Here is a 17939-nt window from a genome sequence, read left to right as displayed (position 1 = left end):
TGCATTTGAGAAGGCAGTGGCAATGGCAATATGTTACTACTGAAAATATCACAAGATGATTCAATCATGACAGGAGTGTTTGCTTCAGTTGCATCTCAGCCTAAGAGAAGAAATGCAAAACTGGCATCTGTTGTCATTCCAGCACATACACAACATGGCCAAAGGTACAGTGGGGCAAAAAAGTATTTAGTCAGCCACCAATTGTGCAAGTTCTCCCACTTAAAAAGATGAGAGAGGCCTGTCATTTTCATCATAGGTAAACTTCAACTATGACAGACAAAATGACAAAAACAATCCAGAAAATCACATTGTAGGATTTATTTGCAAATGATGGTGGAAAATAATTATTTGGTCAATAACAAACGTTTATCTCACTTTGTTATATACCCTTTGTTGGCAATGACAGAGGTCAAACGTTTTCTGTAAGTCTTCACAAGGTTTTCACACACTGTTGCTGGTATTTTGGCCCATTCCTCCATGCAGATCTCCTCTAGAGCAGTGATGTTTGGGGGCTGTTGCTGGGCAACACGGACTTTCAACTCCCTCCAAAGATTTTCTATGGGGTTGAGGTTTTCACTCAAAATCTCATGATACATTGCCCCATTCATTCTTTCCTTTACACGGATCAGTCGTCTTGGTCCCTTTGCAGAAAAACATCCCCAAAGCATGATGTTTCCACCCCCATGATTCACAGTAGGTATGGTGTTCTTTGGATGCAACTCAGCATTCTTTGTCCTCCAAACACGATGAGTTGAGTTTTTACCAAAAAGTTATATTTTGGTTTCATCTGACCATATGACATTCTCCCAATCTTCTTCTGGATCATCCAAATGCTCTCTAGCAAACTTCAGATGGGCCTGGACATGTACTGGCTTAAGCAGGGGGACACGTCTGGCACTGCAGGATTTGAGTCCCTGGCGGCGTAGTGTGTTACTGATGGTAGGCTTTGTTACTTTGGTCCCAGCTCTCTGCAGGTCATTCACTAGGTCACCCTATGTGGTTCTGGGATTTTTGCTCACCGTTCTTGTGATCATTTTGACCCCACGGGGGGAAATCTTGCGTGGAGCCCCAGATCGAGGGAGATTATCAGTGGTCTTGTATGTCTTCCATTTCCTAATAATTGCTCCCACAGTTGATTTCTTCAAACCAAGCTGCTTACCTATTGCAGATTCAGTCTTCCCAGTCTGGTGCAGGTCTACAATTTTGTTTCTGGTGTCCTTTGACAGCTCTTTGGTCTTGGCCATAGTGGAGTTTGGAGTGTGACTGTTTGAGGTTGTGGACAGGTGTCTTTTATACTGATAACAAGTTCAAAGAGGTGCCATTAATACAGGTAACGAGTGGAGGACAGAGGAGCCTCTTAAAGAAGAAGTTACAGGTCTGTGAGAGCCAGAAATCTTGCTTGTTTGTAGGTGATTAAATACTTATTTTCCACCATAATTTGCAAATAAATTCATTAAAAATCCTACAATGTGATTTTCTGGATTTTTTTTCTCATTTTGTCTGTCATAGTTGAAGTGTACCTATGATGAAAATTACAGGCCTCTCTCATCTTTTTAAGTGGGAGAACTTGCACAATTGGTGGCTGACTAAATACTTTTTTGCCCCACTGTATATGCTGATCATCATGGCGCTTGCCTTCATTTTTGTTATGCTTATGTCAGTTATATCATTCCCCAGTCCAGATAGGCTACTTCCGGAGACTTTCTGAATGGACAATCAAAGCTACCAGCGCATCTCAGACACAAGAACAAATAACATTTCTCCTTTCCTAAAAACGTATTAAAAACCTAGGCCTACCTTCTAATCCTGGCTGTAGGATATCAGAAAGTTGGCAACATTAGGATTATGCCTAAACAATGTAGCCTATCAAATGAATTGACTAGGAAAGACAAGGAAAGGAAAGGGAGAGAGAGACACATCTATGTAGCCTAAATGTTTGTAAGCAGTTATTGACATGGTCAAACTCCGGACAATATTTTTTTGTCTGTCTCTTACATAGCACACAGGTGGTCACCTACATTTACTGTAGTAGCCTAGCCTAGGCTGGTGGTGATAAATTGCTACATTGCAGCATTGATGCATTATAAACGTAGCCTACGGGACAGACAGAGAGAAATTCATTAATTCATTCAAACAACGAACCAGTCCGCACGCGGCCTGTCAGTGGCAGAACACTTATCCCAGAGGGCATTGGTTGAACCAGGGGTTTGGTAGGGAAGCGCATGCAAGCAGGACGGAATGAAAAATATAGGAGCACCTGCAAAACAGCGAATGTAAACTGTGCCCAATAAAAAAACACACAACCCTCCCCAAAACAAAAAAAGGTTACACCCTCTCCCATATCTTGGACCCCCCCCCAGCCTCCACCCATACATTTTTCATGACTCATGATTTTACAATTCATCTGTCATCTTACACATGCACATGATGTTGATGAATATTTCATGAAACTTGTGCATATATTATTAGTTGTTTTCTCTCTCTTTTTAAACATCTATACCGCAAAGTGGGGGAGAAAATTATTCAAAATGTCAGCATTTATAAAGTGTGTTGATGTTGTTTAATATTTTATCTGGTAAAACAAAAAAGTTTCTTTGACTCGTTTATATTGGCAAAAAGGTTGTGCTTTATAATTTATCAAATTATATATATATCGTTGGGATCATCTCATGAATATCTTGTGAAAGTGATGTTTCTGAGAAATCTAGTACATATTCATTTTGGATCATACATTTTGCATAAATGTTTCCTTTCCATCCAAGAGTGTTTTGAGAGACAGTCTTACCCTCTGCAGATGTGAGAGATTTGTTTCAAACCTTTTTAAATGATCTAGCCTGAATATATTTTAAATATATTTGTTTTTCACGTTCACAGTGAATAAATTATGAAACCTCGCCAAGCATGGGATTGGTTTAATATACAGAACGAAATAATTTATACAGTAGCCAACTGCCTGCAGGGACAGAAATGGACATACACAGAAATGAACATGTATGCTACAGTACAATTTCCCATATCACACTAAAATTATTATTAGAGCCTCTGATTCCTTCTTTCCTCGAAAGCTAAACAACATCCCTTATTATCTGCATAACAAAATACCCAGTGTGCCATCCAGTCGATAAGCGTTGATGTGCTATTTGTTTAACAAATCCATTTCTACCTTGGTGTTTTTCTCTCCCCCAGGTTCTGTAGTCTAGCTTAACTGAATGTTTGGAGTACCATTAAAACACCTGAGCGTTTGCAGGTGGATTTGTAGTACTAGTGATGGAAAATGGTGAAGGCCTTATCTGTGATTTTGCGTGAGAGGGAACCCACTAGTCCAGGATGCACAATACCTCCTGTTACCTCCCCACACTCTGGGGCTAATGTGCTCTGGTCAGAGCCACTGTGTGTCGTACAGACCTCCCGAGCATTGTCTGAATGCAGCATGGAGCTGCCTGCCTCTGTATTCATGCTGCCACCACTGATTGATTGGCTTTTGTCTCAGTGATTAGAGGCAACTCATGTCTCCTCCACACTTGGAGAAAAAAGAAAACCCCTAAGCTTTGGCGAAGCTCGGAGGATAAACTTCCATTTCAATCAGCAGTTGTAGAGAGCTGAAGTGTGCACTTCTTTTCCTGTAATCAGCCAGGATTCCTTATGTTCTACCTCAGTAATGAGGTTCTTTCCAACTCTTTTCAGGAGGGTAAAATGAAGGTGTTATGCAAAACAGCATGACCAAACAGATTGATCAACTAAATTCACTCTTGTGTATGAAAAACAGAACACCATGAACATATATAATTACAGATGTATGGAGTTTCATGGTTTACTAATTATTATTTTTTTCTTCAAATTTAGTGTAGGGCCTACCAATTACCATTGCAGATGTTTTTTGTCAGACAAAGGGTTATAGCCTACTGAGACATTCCTACTCTTAGGATCTGGCATGTTATTTGGAATCCCCTTTCATTTAGTCAATGTTATTTCCCTGGAGAATAAGGCCACTCTTCTGACCGACTCAATAATGGGTTCCCCCCAAATATATGTTTATAATTACTAATGTATGGATAATTACTCTGTGCACAGCTGCTTGGGAGAGCTGTTCCTATTTGTGTTGATGAAAGTGGGCTCAGGGGCCACATTAATGACTAGGGAGACCCTCTGATTCCAACAATAGCCCAAGGTTTGTCTCTCTGTGTCAGGCAGTGAGGAAAGCCCTGAAGCCTCTTTCTTCTCTCAACGTTGTACACGGCCTGTGATACCGAGGCAGATGAGTCTCTGGGTGTCTGGGAGTTCATCCAATAACATCAGGTACTCCCAAGTGTACTCTCAGGCAGCTTTGACATTTAGATATTATCAGGTAACTAATGCTAGGGGTTACAATTCACCAATGGCTGTTATTTGGGTTGAGCCTTATACATGTAAATGTGGTGTGGAAGCGCTGCATGTTTAATTGCAGCAATATAGCATGTTTCCTTGTTGTTAACCCTTCTAATCCAGGCGGCAGGCTGCTTTTGTGCTGCCATATGGGCTCCCATCAGGACTCTCTGGGCTCCCCGCTTTAGTAGCTAATATGGCGAGGTGCATGCAGCTTTTCATGAGTGCTTCTCCTTCTCCAATACCATGGAAATGCTGAGTGCTGCTAATTACCATCATACATTTTCTTTGTGATTTTGCAGTTCAGCACAAACAAGTTAACAACGCCTCTAAGAGGAGGACCTGACGGGTGTCATATTAGACAGAAATGTGCTTTTTATAAGAGGTCTTTGCCGGGTGGTAGGGGGCGTAGAGGAGCTAGCGTTGATCCCTGACTTTGACTCCCTTTTGCTCTGACTATTCAGTATTTTCTGGAAAGAAACAGATGGAAAAACACCAGTTTTCCTTTCATTCGACTGACCCATGAAATGACAGAGGGTCACCATGGAGACTGGCCCAGATAAACAGACAAGATAGGTATCAGGAACAGTATAGCATAGATACCAAACAATTTACATACCCGTGGCGGAATAGCCTACATCACCTTAGGAAAAAAGACCGTCTAATGTACTAGATCATAATGAAAGCCACTAACTAGAAGCTAATTCACTTTCAATTAGGTTATATTTTCAAAACAACATTTTTTGAATTTCTCAGTTCCTGCTGGATGAATAACAGTTGTGCCGGCACTTTTACAATGAAGATCCTGTAAATGGAGAGAAATCTCATCCCCTGAGCAATAGCTCTCAAAACCAAGCATTAAAAGAGGGTCATTACGTGTCATACAATGAAACAAGGTAAGCTGAGCTCTGAATAGTTGGCAATGAAATTGAAAAATGCCAAGCTCAGCCTCTGTATTTCGGAGGAAAGTTCTTTAAAAATACTATCATTAATCTGGGAAAAACTGAGTCATAGAGCAGTGAGTCATTGTGTCTGGAATGACAGTAGGACCCTGTCACATGGACCTAACTGTGCATTCTGATTCATGATCTATGAGTCATAGAGTATCAGATGTATAGCAGCTAGCTAGGCTGCCATAGACATACAGACAGACAGCATGGGACAGAATCAGCAGAAAGATCTGTGGATCGGCAGGTAGCATAGCTTATTCTTAATCAGAAGCCCAGTGTGAGGGATCTCAGCTGGTCAGCTCTGGACTGGACTGAGACATGAACAGACTGGATTTAATAGAGAGAAACTTGATGTTTTGACGAGATGAAATTACATTCATAAAATGTTGCTTAGCGACGTGGAGAGGAATGGAGCGCTCAAAGGAGAAGTTCATTTAGTTGTGGCATCTGTTGTGATCGTCAAAGCTCATCAACAGTCAATACAAGGAACACGAGTGAAGAATTCCCATCACGAATATACATACTTCGAGTTCTCGATTTCAGGCGGCAGTTTGTTAAACTGAGATCTCACAAATATTTCAAGGCCATTTCCTATTCGTTCACATGGAATTTACAGGGAGGGAAATCCAATTATTCTGCCAGGCATTTTTTTCACTCCTCCAACTGTAATAAATGGAGTGCTCTGACATACCTTTATTAGTAAGGACAGTGCCTTTACAGTAAGGAGATTGTTAGTTGCAGATATGAAGTTGAGTTTAAAGCCTCCTGTAGTTGCAGTGCAAGTGGGGATTTGGGAATCATTAGCGTCGGAGCTATGAAGTGATATCTGGCTCCGACACCGTTGGGACACACTGTGATCCCTCTCCTTACCGCAGCCGTTTGAAGTGCCATGGCTGGTAGTCATGTCAACAACTGGTGTCACGTCCAATCAGACACTGAGATCCAAATGGTCGGGGCAAAGGGGTCTAGCCTTGCCAGCTTCAATTTCCCACAGAGGCCAAGATCATGGGGGATGGGGACGTGACCCTGAGGATTTCTACACTTCCCGGGCAATTAGAGGCAGTTGTGTGATTGGGAAGAGGAGAGAGAGGAGGCTGAAGTCTCGGCCCCTTGGTGTGGTGTGCAAGCAGAATGCCCTGTCCTCCCTCACTTTCAGCATAAACTTGGAGATACATCACTCTAACACATATCTCATGGCTCTGGTACTAAAGTTAATTTATTTTTCTTGATTTTCCTTACAGATCAGCATATTGGAACGACAAATATTTGACTTCCTTGGGTACCAATGGGCTCCTATCCTCACAAACTTTGTGCACATCATCATAGTCATCTTGGGGCTCTTTGGGACTGTACAATTCAGACCAAGATACGTAACTGGGGTGAGTTATATCTTCTTTAATTTCCTATACATTAATATCTTTGGAAAGTGGAAAGTGCTTTTATGTAAAGTGGTGTTATGAAGCAAATAATATATCTCACCTATCAAACATTTGATTTCAGTTGTGTATAATGCTGTTTTTCAAAGGCTTTCCTTAAACTGGGAGAACAGACTAACAAAAGATACTATCACATGTTAATATTTAATGACTTGAATTGATATTTAAAGTTTCTATACTGAAAAGGAATATAAACTGAGTGCACAAAACACCTGCTCTTTCTGTGACATAGACTGACCAGGTGAATGCAGGTGAAAGCTATGGTGCCTTATTGATGTCACTTGTTAAATCCACTTCAATCAGTGTAGATGAAAGGGAGGAGACAGTTTAGAAAAGGATTTTTAACCTCTACTGCGTGTACCCCCAGGGGTACGCACAATGCCGTCGGGGGTACGCCAACTAAAAATGTGATTCACATTTTTTTAAACAACACAATGTGAAATACAGGTAGCTTAGTCAAATAATTAACATCTAATCACATTAACCGTTACTCTCTCGCGGGAATTCCACTAATGGTCCGTATGTAGCCAAACGTAGCTGCTGCTCATGTTGGTATCTGTACTGATGGCGCAAAAGCCATGACAGGGAGACATAGTGGAGTAGTAACGCGCGTGCAAGCAGTTGCTCCCGACACCACTTGGGTACACTGCAGCATGCACTGAGAAGCTCCTGCAGCCAAGGGAATGCCTGATAGCTTGAAAGATGCTTTGGACACTACAGTGAAAATGGTTAACTTTGTTAAAGCAAGGCCCCTGTACTCTCATGTATGTTCTGCACTATGCAGTGATATGGGCAGCGACCATGTAACGCTTTTACAACATACAGACAGAAGTGTGCTGGTTATCAAGGGGCAAAGTATTGACACTTTTTTTTTCAACTGAGAGACGAGCTCAAAGTTTTCTTTACTGACCATAATTTCCACTTATCTGACTGCTTGCATGATGACGAGTTTCTCACACGACTGGCCTATCTGGGTGATGTTTTTTCTCGCCTGAATCATCTGAATCTAGGATTACAGAGACTCTCCGCAAATATATTCAATGTGCGGGACAAAATTGAGGCTATGATTAAGATGTTGGAGTTCCTCTCTGTCTGCATTAACAAGGACAACACAGGTCTTTCTATCATTATATGATTTTTTTGTGGGCAAATGAACTCAAGCTTACGGACAATGTCAAATGTGATATAGCGGAGCACCTGAGTGAGTTGGGTGCAGGTACTTTCCTGAAATGGATGACACAAACAACTGGATTCGTTATCCCTTCATGCCCTGCCTCCAGTCCACTTACTGATATCTGAACAAGAGAAAATGCAACAAGCAGTTCTGTGAAAATTGAATTTAATCATAAGCCACTGCCAGATTTCTGGATTGGGCTGCGTTCAGAGTATCCTGCCTTGGCAGATCGCGCTGTTAAGACACTGATGCCCTTGGCAACCATGTACCTATGTGAGAGTGGATTCTCGGCCCTCACTAGCATGAAAACTAAATACAGCCACCAACTGTGTGTGGAAAATGATTTAAGACAAAGACTCTCTCCAATACAACCCAACATTGCAGATTTACAGTGCCTTGCGAAAGTATTCGGCCACCTTGAACTTTGCGACCTTTTGCCACATTTCAGGCTTCAAACATAAAGATATAAAACTGTATTTTTTTGTGAAGAATCAACAACAAGTGGGACACAATCATGAAGTGGAACGACATTTATTGGATATTTCAAACTTTTTTAACAAATCAAAAACTGAAAAATTGGGCGTGCAGAATTATTCAGCCCCTTTTACTTTCAGTGCAGCAAACTCTCTCCAGAAGTTCAGTGAGGATCTCTGAATGATCCAATGTTGACCTAAATGACTAATGATGATAAATACAATCCACCTGTGTGTAATCAAGTCTCCGTATAAATGCACCTGCACTGTGATCGTCTCAGAGGTCCGTTAAAAGCGCAGAGAGCATCATGAAGAACAAGGAACATACCAGGCAGGTCCGAGATACTGTTGTGAAGAAGTTTAAAGCCGGATTTGGATACAAAAAGATTTCCCAAGCTTTAAACATCCCAAGGAGCACTGTGCAAGCGATAATATTGAAATGGAAGGAGTATCAGACCACTGCAAATCTACCAAGACCTGGCCGTCCCTCTAAACTTTCAGCTCATAAAGTGTCGTTTAAAGTTTGCCACCAGCCACCTGGGAGACACACCAAACATGTGGAAGAAGGTGCTCTGGTCTGATGAAACCAAAATTGAACTTTTTGGCAACAATGCAAAACGTTATGTTTGGCGTAAAAGCAACACAGCTCATCACCCTGAACACCATCCCCACTGTCAAACATGGTGGTGGCAGCATCATGGTTTGGGCCTGCTTTTCTTCAGCAGGGACAGGGAAGATGGTTAAAATTGATGGGAAAATGGATGGAGCCAAATACAGGACCATTCTGGAAGAAAACCTGATGGAGTCTGCAAAAGACCTGAGACTGAGACGGAGATTTGTCTTCCAACAAGACAATGATCCAAAACATAAAGCAAAATCTACAATGGAATGGTTCAAAAATAAACATATCCAGGTGTTAGAATGGCCAAGTCAAAGTCCAGACCTGAATCCAATCGAGAATCTGTGGAAAGAACTGAAAACTGCTGTTCACAAATGCTCTCCATCTAACCTCACTGAGCTCGAGCTGTTTTGCAAGGAGGAATGGGAAAAAATCTCAGTCTCTCGATGTGCAAAACTGATAGAGACATACCCCAAGCGACTTACAGCTATAATCGCAGCAAAAGGTGGCGCTACAAAGTATTAACTTAAGGGGGCTGAATAATTTTGCACGCCCATTTTTTCCGTTTTTGATTTGTTAAAAAAGTTTGAAATATCCAATAAATGTCGTTCCACTTCATGATTGTGTCCCACTTGTTGTTGATTCTTCACAAAAATATACAGTTTTATATCTTTATGTTTGAAGCCTGAAATGTGGCAAAAGGTCGCAATGTTCAAGGGGGCCGAATACTTTCGCAAGGCACTGTATGTGCATCCTTTCAAGCACACCCTTCCCATTAACCTGTAGTGAGTTATTCATAATTTTTGATGAACAAATAAGGTTTTTAATGTAAGATTGTTAAATAAAGAGCAAAATTATTGATTATTATTATATTATTATTTGTGCCCTGGTCCTGTAAGAGCTCTTTGCCACTTCCCACGAGCCGGGTTGTGACAAAAACTCACACTCATTCTTATGTTTAATAAATGTATCGTATAGTGTGTGTGTGTGTGTGTGTGTGTGTGTGTGTGTGTGTGTGGCAGGCTTACATTGATGGCAAAAAACAACATTTGAGAGTGCGCTGATCCTGGTGCTATAGAGGGGGTACACAGCTGGAGGTTGAATGTTTGAAGGGGTACGGGACTATAAAAAGTTTGGGAACCACTGCTCTATGGGATCGGTGTCACTATACAGGGACGGTTGAGCTAACATGCGCCAATGTGATTAGCATGACGCTGTCAATAACAAGAACATTCCCAGGACATAGACATGTCTTATATGGGTAGAAAGCTTAAATTCTTGTTATTCTAACTGTACTATCCAATTTACTGTAGCTATTACAGCTATTCACAGATCTTCATTGTAAAGTGTTTAAACACTGTTTCCCATGCTTGTTCAATGAGCTATAAACAATTAATGAACGTGCACCTGTGGAACGGTCATTAAGACACTAACAGCTTACAGCCGGTAGGAAATGAAGGTCACAGTTATGAAAACTTAGGACACTAAAGAGGCATTTCTACTGACTCTGAATAAATCCAAAAGGAAGATGCCCAGTATCCCTGCTCATCTGCGCGAACGTGCCTTAGGCATGCTGCAAGGAGGCATGAGGACTGCAGATGTGGCCAGGGCAATAAATTGCTATGTCCGTACTGTGAGATACCTAAGACAGCGCTACAGGGAGACAGGATGGACAGCTGATCGTCCTCGCAGTGGCAGACCACGACTTGTAGGCCTGTTGTAAGATAGGTCCTCACCTGACATCACCGGCAACAATGTTGCCTATGGGCACAAACCCACCGTTGCTGGACCAGACAGGACTGGCAAAAAGTGCTCTTCACTGACGAGGTGCGGTTTTGTCTCACCAGGGGTGATGGTCGGATTTGCGTTTATCGTCGAAGGAATGAGTGTTACACCGAGGCCTGTACTTTGGAGCGGGATCAATTTGGAGGTGGAGGGTCCATCATGGTCTGAAGCGGTGTGTCACAGCATCATCTGACTTGTTGTCAGGCAATCTCAATGCTGTGCGTTACAGGGAAGACATCCTCCTCCCTCATGTGGTACCCTTCCTGCAGGCTCATCCTGACATGACCCTCCAGCATGACAATGCTACCAGCCATACTGCTCATTCTGTGCGTGATTTCCTGCAAGACAGAAATGTCAGTGGTCTGCCATGGCCATCGAAGAGTCCGTATCTCAATCCCATGGAGCATGTCTGGGACCTGTTGGATCGGAGGGTGAGGGCTAGGGCCATTCCCCCCCAGAAATGTCTGGGAACTTGCAGGTGCCTTGGTGGAAGAGTGGGGTACATTTCACTGCAAGAACTGGCAAATCTGGTGCAGTCCATGAGGAGGAGATGCACTGCAGTACTTATTGCAGCTGGTGGCCACACCAGATACTGACTGTTACTTTTGATTTTGACCCCCCTTTGTTCAGGGAAACATTATTCCATTTCTGTTAGTCACATGTCTGTGGAACTTGTTCAGTTTATGTCTCAGTTGTTGAATCTTGTTATGTTCATACAAATGTTCATACAAATATGTACACAAATATTTACACACAGTTTTCTGAAAATAAACGCAGTTGACAGTGAGAAGACATTTATTTTTTTGATGAGTTTATGTGTTCCATTCAGAGGGTGAATGGGCAAGACAAAATATTTAAGGGTTGTATTCTTAATGTTTTGTACACTCAGTGTATGGTCCTCTAACTGATAAGATGCCAAGGCTAAATCTATGTCCTACACAGAATGGGGATAAAGTGAGCAGGAATAAATCTTAATTCAAGATTCTCCTACCAGAAATAAATCCCTTGTTATGAGTGACAGCCTTTCACTAAAACCACATATGCAGATTTAAAACCCAGGCATTTTGACTTGTCTGAGAGCTCAGGAGAGATATCAATGTTATGATGGACTTGGTCATCAAATCAGCGGTCAGAGAGAGCCCCTGTCATGCTGCAGAGATACAGCTGATCACCTTTACACCCCTCCTCACCCCCTCCTATGCCTGTGAAGATAAATGGCTTACTGTCCAGCATTACTCTTGCTTATATCCGTTTTGGTAATGCTGTCAGAGCAGATACATTTTTATTCTCATTTAAAATTGCGCTTGCCAGTAGCTGGAGAGGGGCCAAATGAGGTTCCACTACACGCACCCATCTTCTGGATCTAATGTCCTGACAACGTGTCAGATTTAGAGATGGTAAAAACCTACTCCGTGGCAGGCTCTCCCCCTCTCTCAATGGTCTGGTGAATTCAGCCGGAAACATATATTTTAGAGAGGTGAAGGGGAAAAGTGTACCCTAACACATTCATAACATGTCGATGACATTGCTAAAGTAGACAAATACACTGAACAAAAATATAAATGCAACATTAAATAATGTCTTAGATTTGAGTTACAGTTCATATAAGGAAATCAGTGAATTGAAATGAATTCATTAGGCCCTAATCTATGGATTTCACACGAGTGGGAATACAGATATGCATCTGTTGGTCACAGATACCTTAGATAGGGGCGTGAATAACCAGTCAGTATTGTGTACAGATCCTTGCAACACAGGGCCAGGCATTATCATGCTGAAACATGAGGCCATGCATTATCATGCTGAAACATGAGGCCATGCATTATCATGCTGAAACATGAGACGATGGAGCGGCAATGGGCCTCCGGATCTTGTCACGGTATCTCTGTCCATTCAAATTGCCAGTTATAAAATGCAATTGTGTTTGTTGTCTGTAGCTTATGTCTTCCCATACCATAATCCCACCACCACCTTGGGGCATTCATTTCACAACGTTGACATCAGCAAACCGCTCGCCTACACGACCACATACATGCTGTCTGCCATCTGTCCGGTACAGTTGAAACCGGGATTCATCTGTGAAGAGCACACTTCTTCAGTGTGCCAGTGTCCATCGAAGGTGAGCATTTGCCCACTGAAGTCAGTTACGACGCCAAACTGCAGTCAGGACAAGACCCTGGTGATGACGAGCATGCATATGAGCTTCCCTGACACTGTTTCTGACAATTTGTGCAGAAATAATTTGGTTGTGCAAACCCACAGTTTCATCAGCTACCCGGGTGGCTGGTCTCGAACGATCCCGCAGGTGAAGAAGCCGGACGTGGAGGTCCTGGGCTGGCGTGGTTACACAAGGTCTGTGGTTGTGAGGCTGGTTGGACATACTGCCAAATTCTCTGAAATGATGTTGGAGGCGGCTTGTGGTACAGAAATTAACATTCAATTCTCTGACACGATGTCATAACAACAGCAGCACACCACTTGTAGTTCCATTTTCCTTGGCTGAGTGGGTATCAGGGCCAATGAAGCACCAGGAACAGGCCATTTGTCCCATTAGTCCCTAACAGCTCTGGTGGAATTTCCTGCTGTCAGCATGACAATTACATGCTACCTCAGAACTTAAGACATCTGTGGCATTATGTCGTGTTTTAAAACTGCACATTTTAGAGTGGCCTTTTATTGCCCTCGGTACAAGGTGCACCTATGTAATAATCATGCTGTTTATTCAGCTTCTTGATATGCCACAAATGTAAGGGGAATGGATTATCTTGGCAAAGAATAAATGCGCACAAACAGGGATGTAAAGAAATAAGCGTTTTGTGCATATGGAACATTTCTGGGATGTTTTATTTCAGCTCATGAAACATGGGACAAACACTTTACATGTTGCATTTATATTTTTGTTCAGTGTAGTTGGTAGGAAGAAACTTTTCCATCATTATTATGTTGTTAAATTTACTTTAGACAGATGGCAATGTTTTTATTAGTAAGCAAAGTTCATCAAAAATAGCTAGCAATGATAACTTTAGCTAGCTAAAAATCTGTTGGTCTCCCCTCAATATTAACTAGCTAGCTAACGTTTTACTGCATCTACAGTCAATCTGGTTACATCACAATGATGACAAAAGGTAGAAATGTATTGTATTTCCAAGCCACTGTAATACACTTTTGATGAAATTTTCATCAGTGCCAATTGAGCAGAATGCTGTTGGGCATCAGTCCTAAAAGAATGTTCAAAACAGAATGTTCATCTTTTCCTCAATCCTGACTATTCTCCCAGTCCCTGCCACTGAAAAACATCCCTACAGCATGATGCTGCCACCACCATGCTTCACCGTAGAGATGGTGCAAGGTTTCCTCCAGGCTTGACACTTGGCATTCAGGTCAAAGAGTTCAATATTGGTTTCATCAGACCAGAGAATCTTGTTTCTCATGGTCTGAGACTCTTTCGGTGTGTTTTGACAAGCTCCAAGCGGGCTGTCATGTGCTTTTTACTGAGGAGTGGCATCCGTCTGACCACTGATTGGTGGAGTGCTGCAGAGATGGTTGTCCTTCTGGACGGTTCTCCCATCTCCACAGATGAACTCTGGAGCTCTGTCAGAGTGACCATCTGGTTCTTGTTCAGCTCCCTGATCAAGGCCCTTCTCACCCGTTTGCTCAGTTTGGCCGGGCGGCCAGCTCTAGGAAGAGACTGGTTGGTTCTAAACTTCAATTTGAGAATGATGGATGCCACTGTTATTGGGATCCTTCAATGTTGCATAAATGCTTTGGTACCCTTCCCCAGATCTGTGCCTCGACACAATCCTATCTCAGAGTTCTACGGACAATTCCTTCGACCTCGTGGCTTAGTTTTTGCTCTGACGTGCTCTGTCAACTGTGGGGCCTTAAATAGACAGGTGTATGCCTTTCCAAGTCATGTCCAATCAACTGAATTTACCACAGGTGTACTCAACCAAGTTGTAGAAACATCTGAAGGATCATCAATGGAAACAAGATTCACCTGAGCTCAATTTCGAGTCTCATAGCAAAGGGTCATTAGGTTTTTTAATGATCAATTAGCCTTTTAAAATTATTAACTTGGATTAGCTAACACAACGTGCCATTGGAACACAGGAGTGATGGTGATAATGGCCTCTGTACGCCTATGTAGATATTCCATTAAAAATCAGCTTTTTCCAGCTTAAATAGTCATTTACAACATTAACAATGTCTACACTGTATTTCTGTTTTCTATTTCTGTTATTTTAATGGACAAAAAATGTGCTTTTCTTTAAAAAACAAGGACATTTCTAAGTGACCCCAAACTTTTGAACGGTAGTGTATGTAAGTAAGATATCTGTTTTTAATTGTTTTATAAATTTGCCAAATATAACAAAAACAACTGTATTCTCATTATGGGGTATTGTGTGTAGATTGATGAGGAAATTGTTTCATTTAATCAATTTTAGAATAACACTGTAACGTAACAAAATGTGGAAAAAGTCAAAAGGTCTGAATACTTTACACTGTAAAACAGTATATTTGGCTGAGCTCCCTACATGTAATGCAATTTGATTTCCCATTTCCTATGCCCAGTATCGTATTCTGGATCACCTGTCTGCTTTAAAATGCAATCCGATGATTCAAAATATCCTGCTTGTCACGTGTGCTCCCTCTCCGGCCTCTAGGTCACCAGGCTGCTTGTTATGGCGCACACCTGTCCCCATCGTTACGCGCATAATGACACTCACCTGGACTTCAGCACCTCATTGATTACCTGCCCTTTATATGTCACTCCCTTTGGTTCCGTCCCCATTGTTTCTGTTCCTGGGTCCTGTCTGTGCGTTGTTTGTGTTACGTGTTGGTTTAATTTATTTATTAAAACACTCACTCCCTGAACTTGCTTCCCGACTCTCAGCGTACATCGTTACTGCTCCAAAAAAGATCTATGTATGTCTTTAGATGCGCCATGTTTTAGATCAGTGTTGTCAAACTCATTTTGCCCTTGACCTTGTTGTGAGTACACATTTAGACCTTTTGACAGTACAGACATAAAAGTGGACCTTCTGTGCTATAACAACATCCTTGTGTTATTCACTAACAATTTCATTTTGACACAAGCTGCTTCGGCAAAAGCTAATGGGGATCCGAATAAACCAATAAACACACACATATTAATACTCTGCTTCAATACCGAGAAGGCACTGGATGTTTAACTCTGGCATGTCTCGGATCTGTGTGAAGACATACCCGGAAGATAATTAATTACAAAGAAACACTATGATCTTGGCCCAGATACTAACGAGAATCCAAAAATGCATTTGTTTTTGGGGTGTTATTCTGAACTTGACACCACTTGTGGTGTTCTAATACTGTGATACTGTTAGTTCAGTGGTGTGTGCTTCCTCTCCCCCCTCTCTCTCCCCCTCTCTCGATCCCCTCTCTATCTCGCTCCTCTCTCTCTCTCTCCCATAGTATGCAGTGTGGCTGGTGCTCTGGGTGACCTGGAATGTCTTCATCATCTGTTTCTACCTGGAAGTGGGGGACCTCTCCAAGGTAATGTGACCTGCTTAGAGCTGTACAGGACTGGTGAGCTGTTATTATTACCTGCCCGGGAACAGAGACCATGGATAAAATGTCTTTAATGGCCTTCTCATGCAATTTAATCACAGGTTACACATTACTTCCCTGGTTCTGAAAGAGATAGCTGGCTAAGCTAGCAATCTATCTAGCCACCTCTCTGTTATTTTTCTTCAAAATTCTTTGGAACGAAAAGTGCACAGTGTGTACTTTTACAACCGTGAATACAAAAGGAGTAGTACTATACTGGAGCTGATGTGTCAATAAGCATTGTTGGTTCACTGTTGGTTCAAGGTAATACAGTAATACTGCAATATAGATGCAAATGTGTCGTCTCTCTCTCTCTCTCTCTCTCTCTCTCTCTCTCTCTCTCTCTCTCTCTCTCTCTACATGTCTCTCTCCCTCCCTCACCCAACTCCCTCTCTTTGCTCCCCATGCTCAATCTCTCTCATTTCAACTAGCAATTTATTCCATCATTTTTCATCTGCTCATGTATGTATGAGAAAATGAGAGAAGATATAATTAAAATGTCAAAATGTCCAATATTGTACCCAATTAAAAGGCAAACCAGCCGTGTAACTTGATTATCCAATTCATCAAGTGCTTTTATCTATTACGTTTTCATTTTCCAAATGAAACTGAAATGACTAATCCCTTTATTTTGATCACTGACTCTGAGCTCTTCTCATGATCCGATAATATTAAAGCTGTGGAGACGAGTCAAATAGACACACGAAGGTTATATTGCTGTAGCTTTTGGTCACAAACATGCCTGCATTACATGAAAATATTCTATCTTGAATGATAACTATTATTAGTGTTATTGATCAAGCTTATTCACCGGCATGGTAGTTTTAGTTCAGTGGATCCACATAGAAAGGAAAGAGAACACGTATGGGTGTGTTGTCACACCATTTGTGTTGTGCTTATCGGAGAGGAATATCTGTTCATTTATTAGTCGATTGTGTTTCCGTGTTGCTTAGTCATTACTGTTTCATCTTATCTGGAATCAGATGGCAACAGATGGCGCTCTCACTTAAGTCTCACAGTCTTTACTCTCTATCAGCCTTTGCCAAAATGGCTTCCTTCCTCCTCAATTGCCTTTGGAGGATTTGGCAGTTTCACCTCAGAGATATCTTAGCATTTTTGAAAAGCATCAGGGGATGGCATCTGTTGCGTTACAGTTTTATTACAGTGCAGTCGATGTCATTAACTGCTGGCAAATCACATGGGTTTGAGGCTATATACACCTTGACAAACTCAATCCTGTTATTTCCGCAAAAATACGGTCTATGCATGGTATATTGCCTTTTAATCAGTGAGTTCTGAGTTTTTTGCCATCTAACTTGCCTGAAAGAAGAGCATCCTTCGAAGAGGATGTTCATTGGCTTGGCACTGAGAACATCTGTTGACCAAATACGAATGCAGTGATCCTCAGTTCAAGACAAGACAGAGGGTTTGTAGGTGGTATAAAGTAGGATTTCTGAGGCTCGTGTGATTGACTTGTGGACTGGGGACTGGCAGGACTGGTGTCATCTTTTGAAGCTGGGCTTCCTCTGGGGCCTGCGGTCTGTCATTACTGAA

At 41.9% G+C, this 17939-nt stretch overlaps 1 protein-coding gene across 1 annotated transcript in view; it reads left to right on the top strand.

Moving 5' to 3' along the window:
• Positions 1-17939, top strand: part of LOC112250129 (sodium/potassium-transporting ATPase subunit beta-1-interacting protein 2) — a 155080-nt gene that overhangs the window by 66335 nt on the left and 70806 nt on the right. The window contains exons 2-3 of the mRNA XM_024419994.2: positions 6554-6691; positions 16251-16331. Coding sequence (XP_024275762.1) covers positions 6554-6691; positions 16251-16331 — 219 coding nt within the window. The remainder of the gene's footprint in view (positions 1-6553; positions 6692-16250; positions 16332-17939) is intronic.

Source organism: Oncorhynchus tshawytscha, linkage group LG05 (assembly GCF_018296145.1).
Source record: "Oncorhynchus tshawytscha isolate Ot180627B linkage group LG05, Otsh_v2.0, whole genome shotgun sequence".
Taxonomy (NCBI): Eukaryota; Metazoa; Chordata; class Actinopteri; order Salmoniformes; family Salmonidae; genus Oncorhynchus; species Oncorhynchus tshawytscha.
This window is presented reverse-complemented; position numbering and strand designations above follow the sequence as displayed.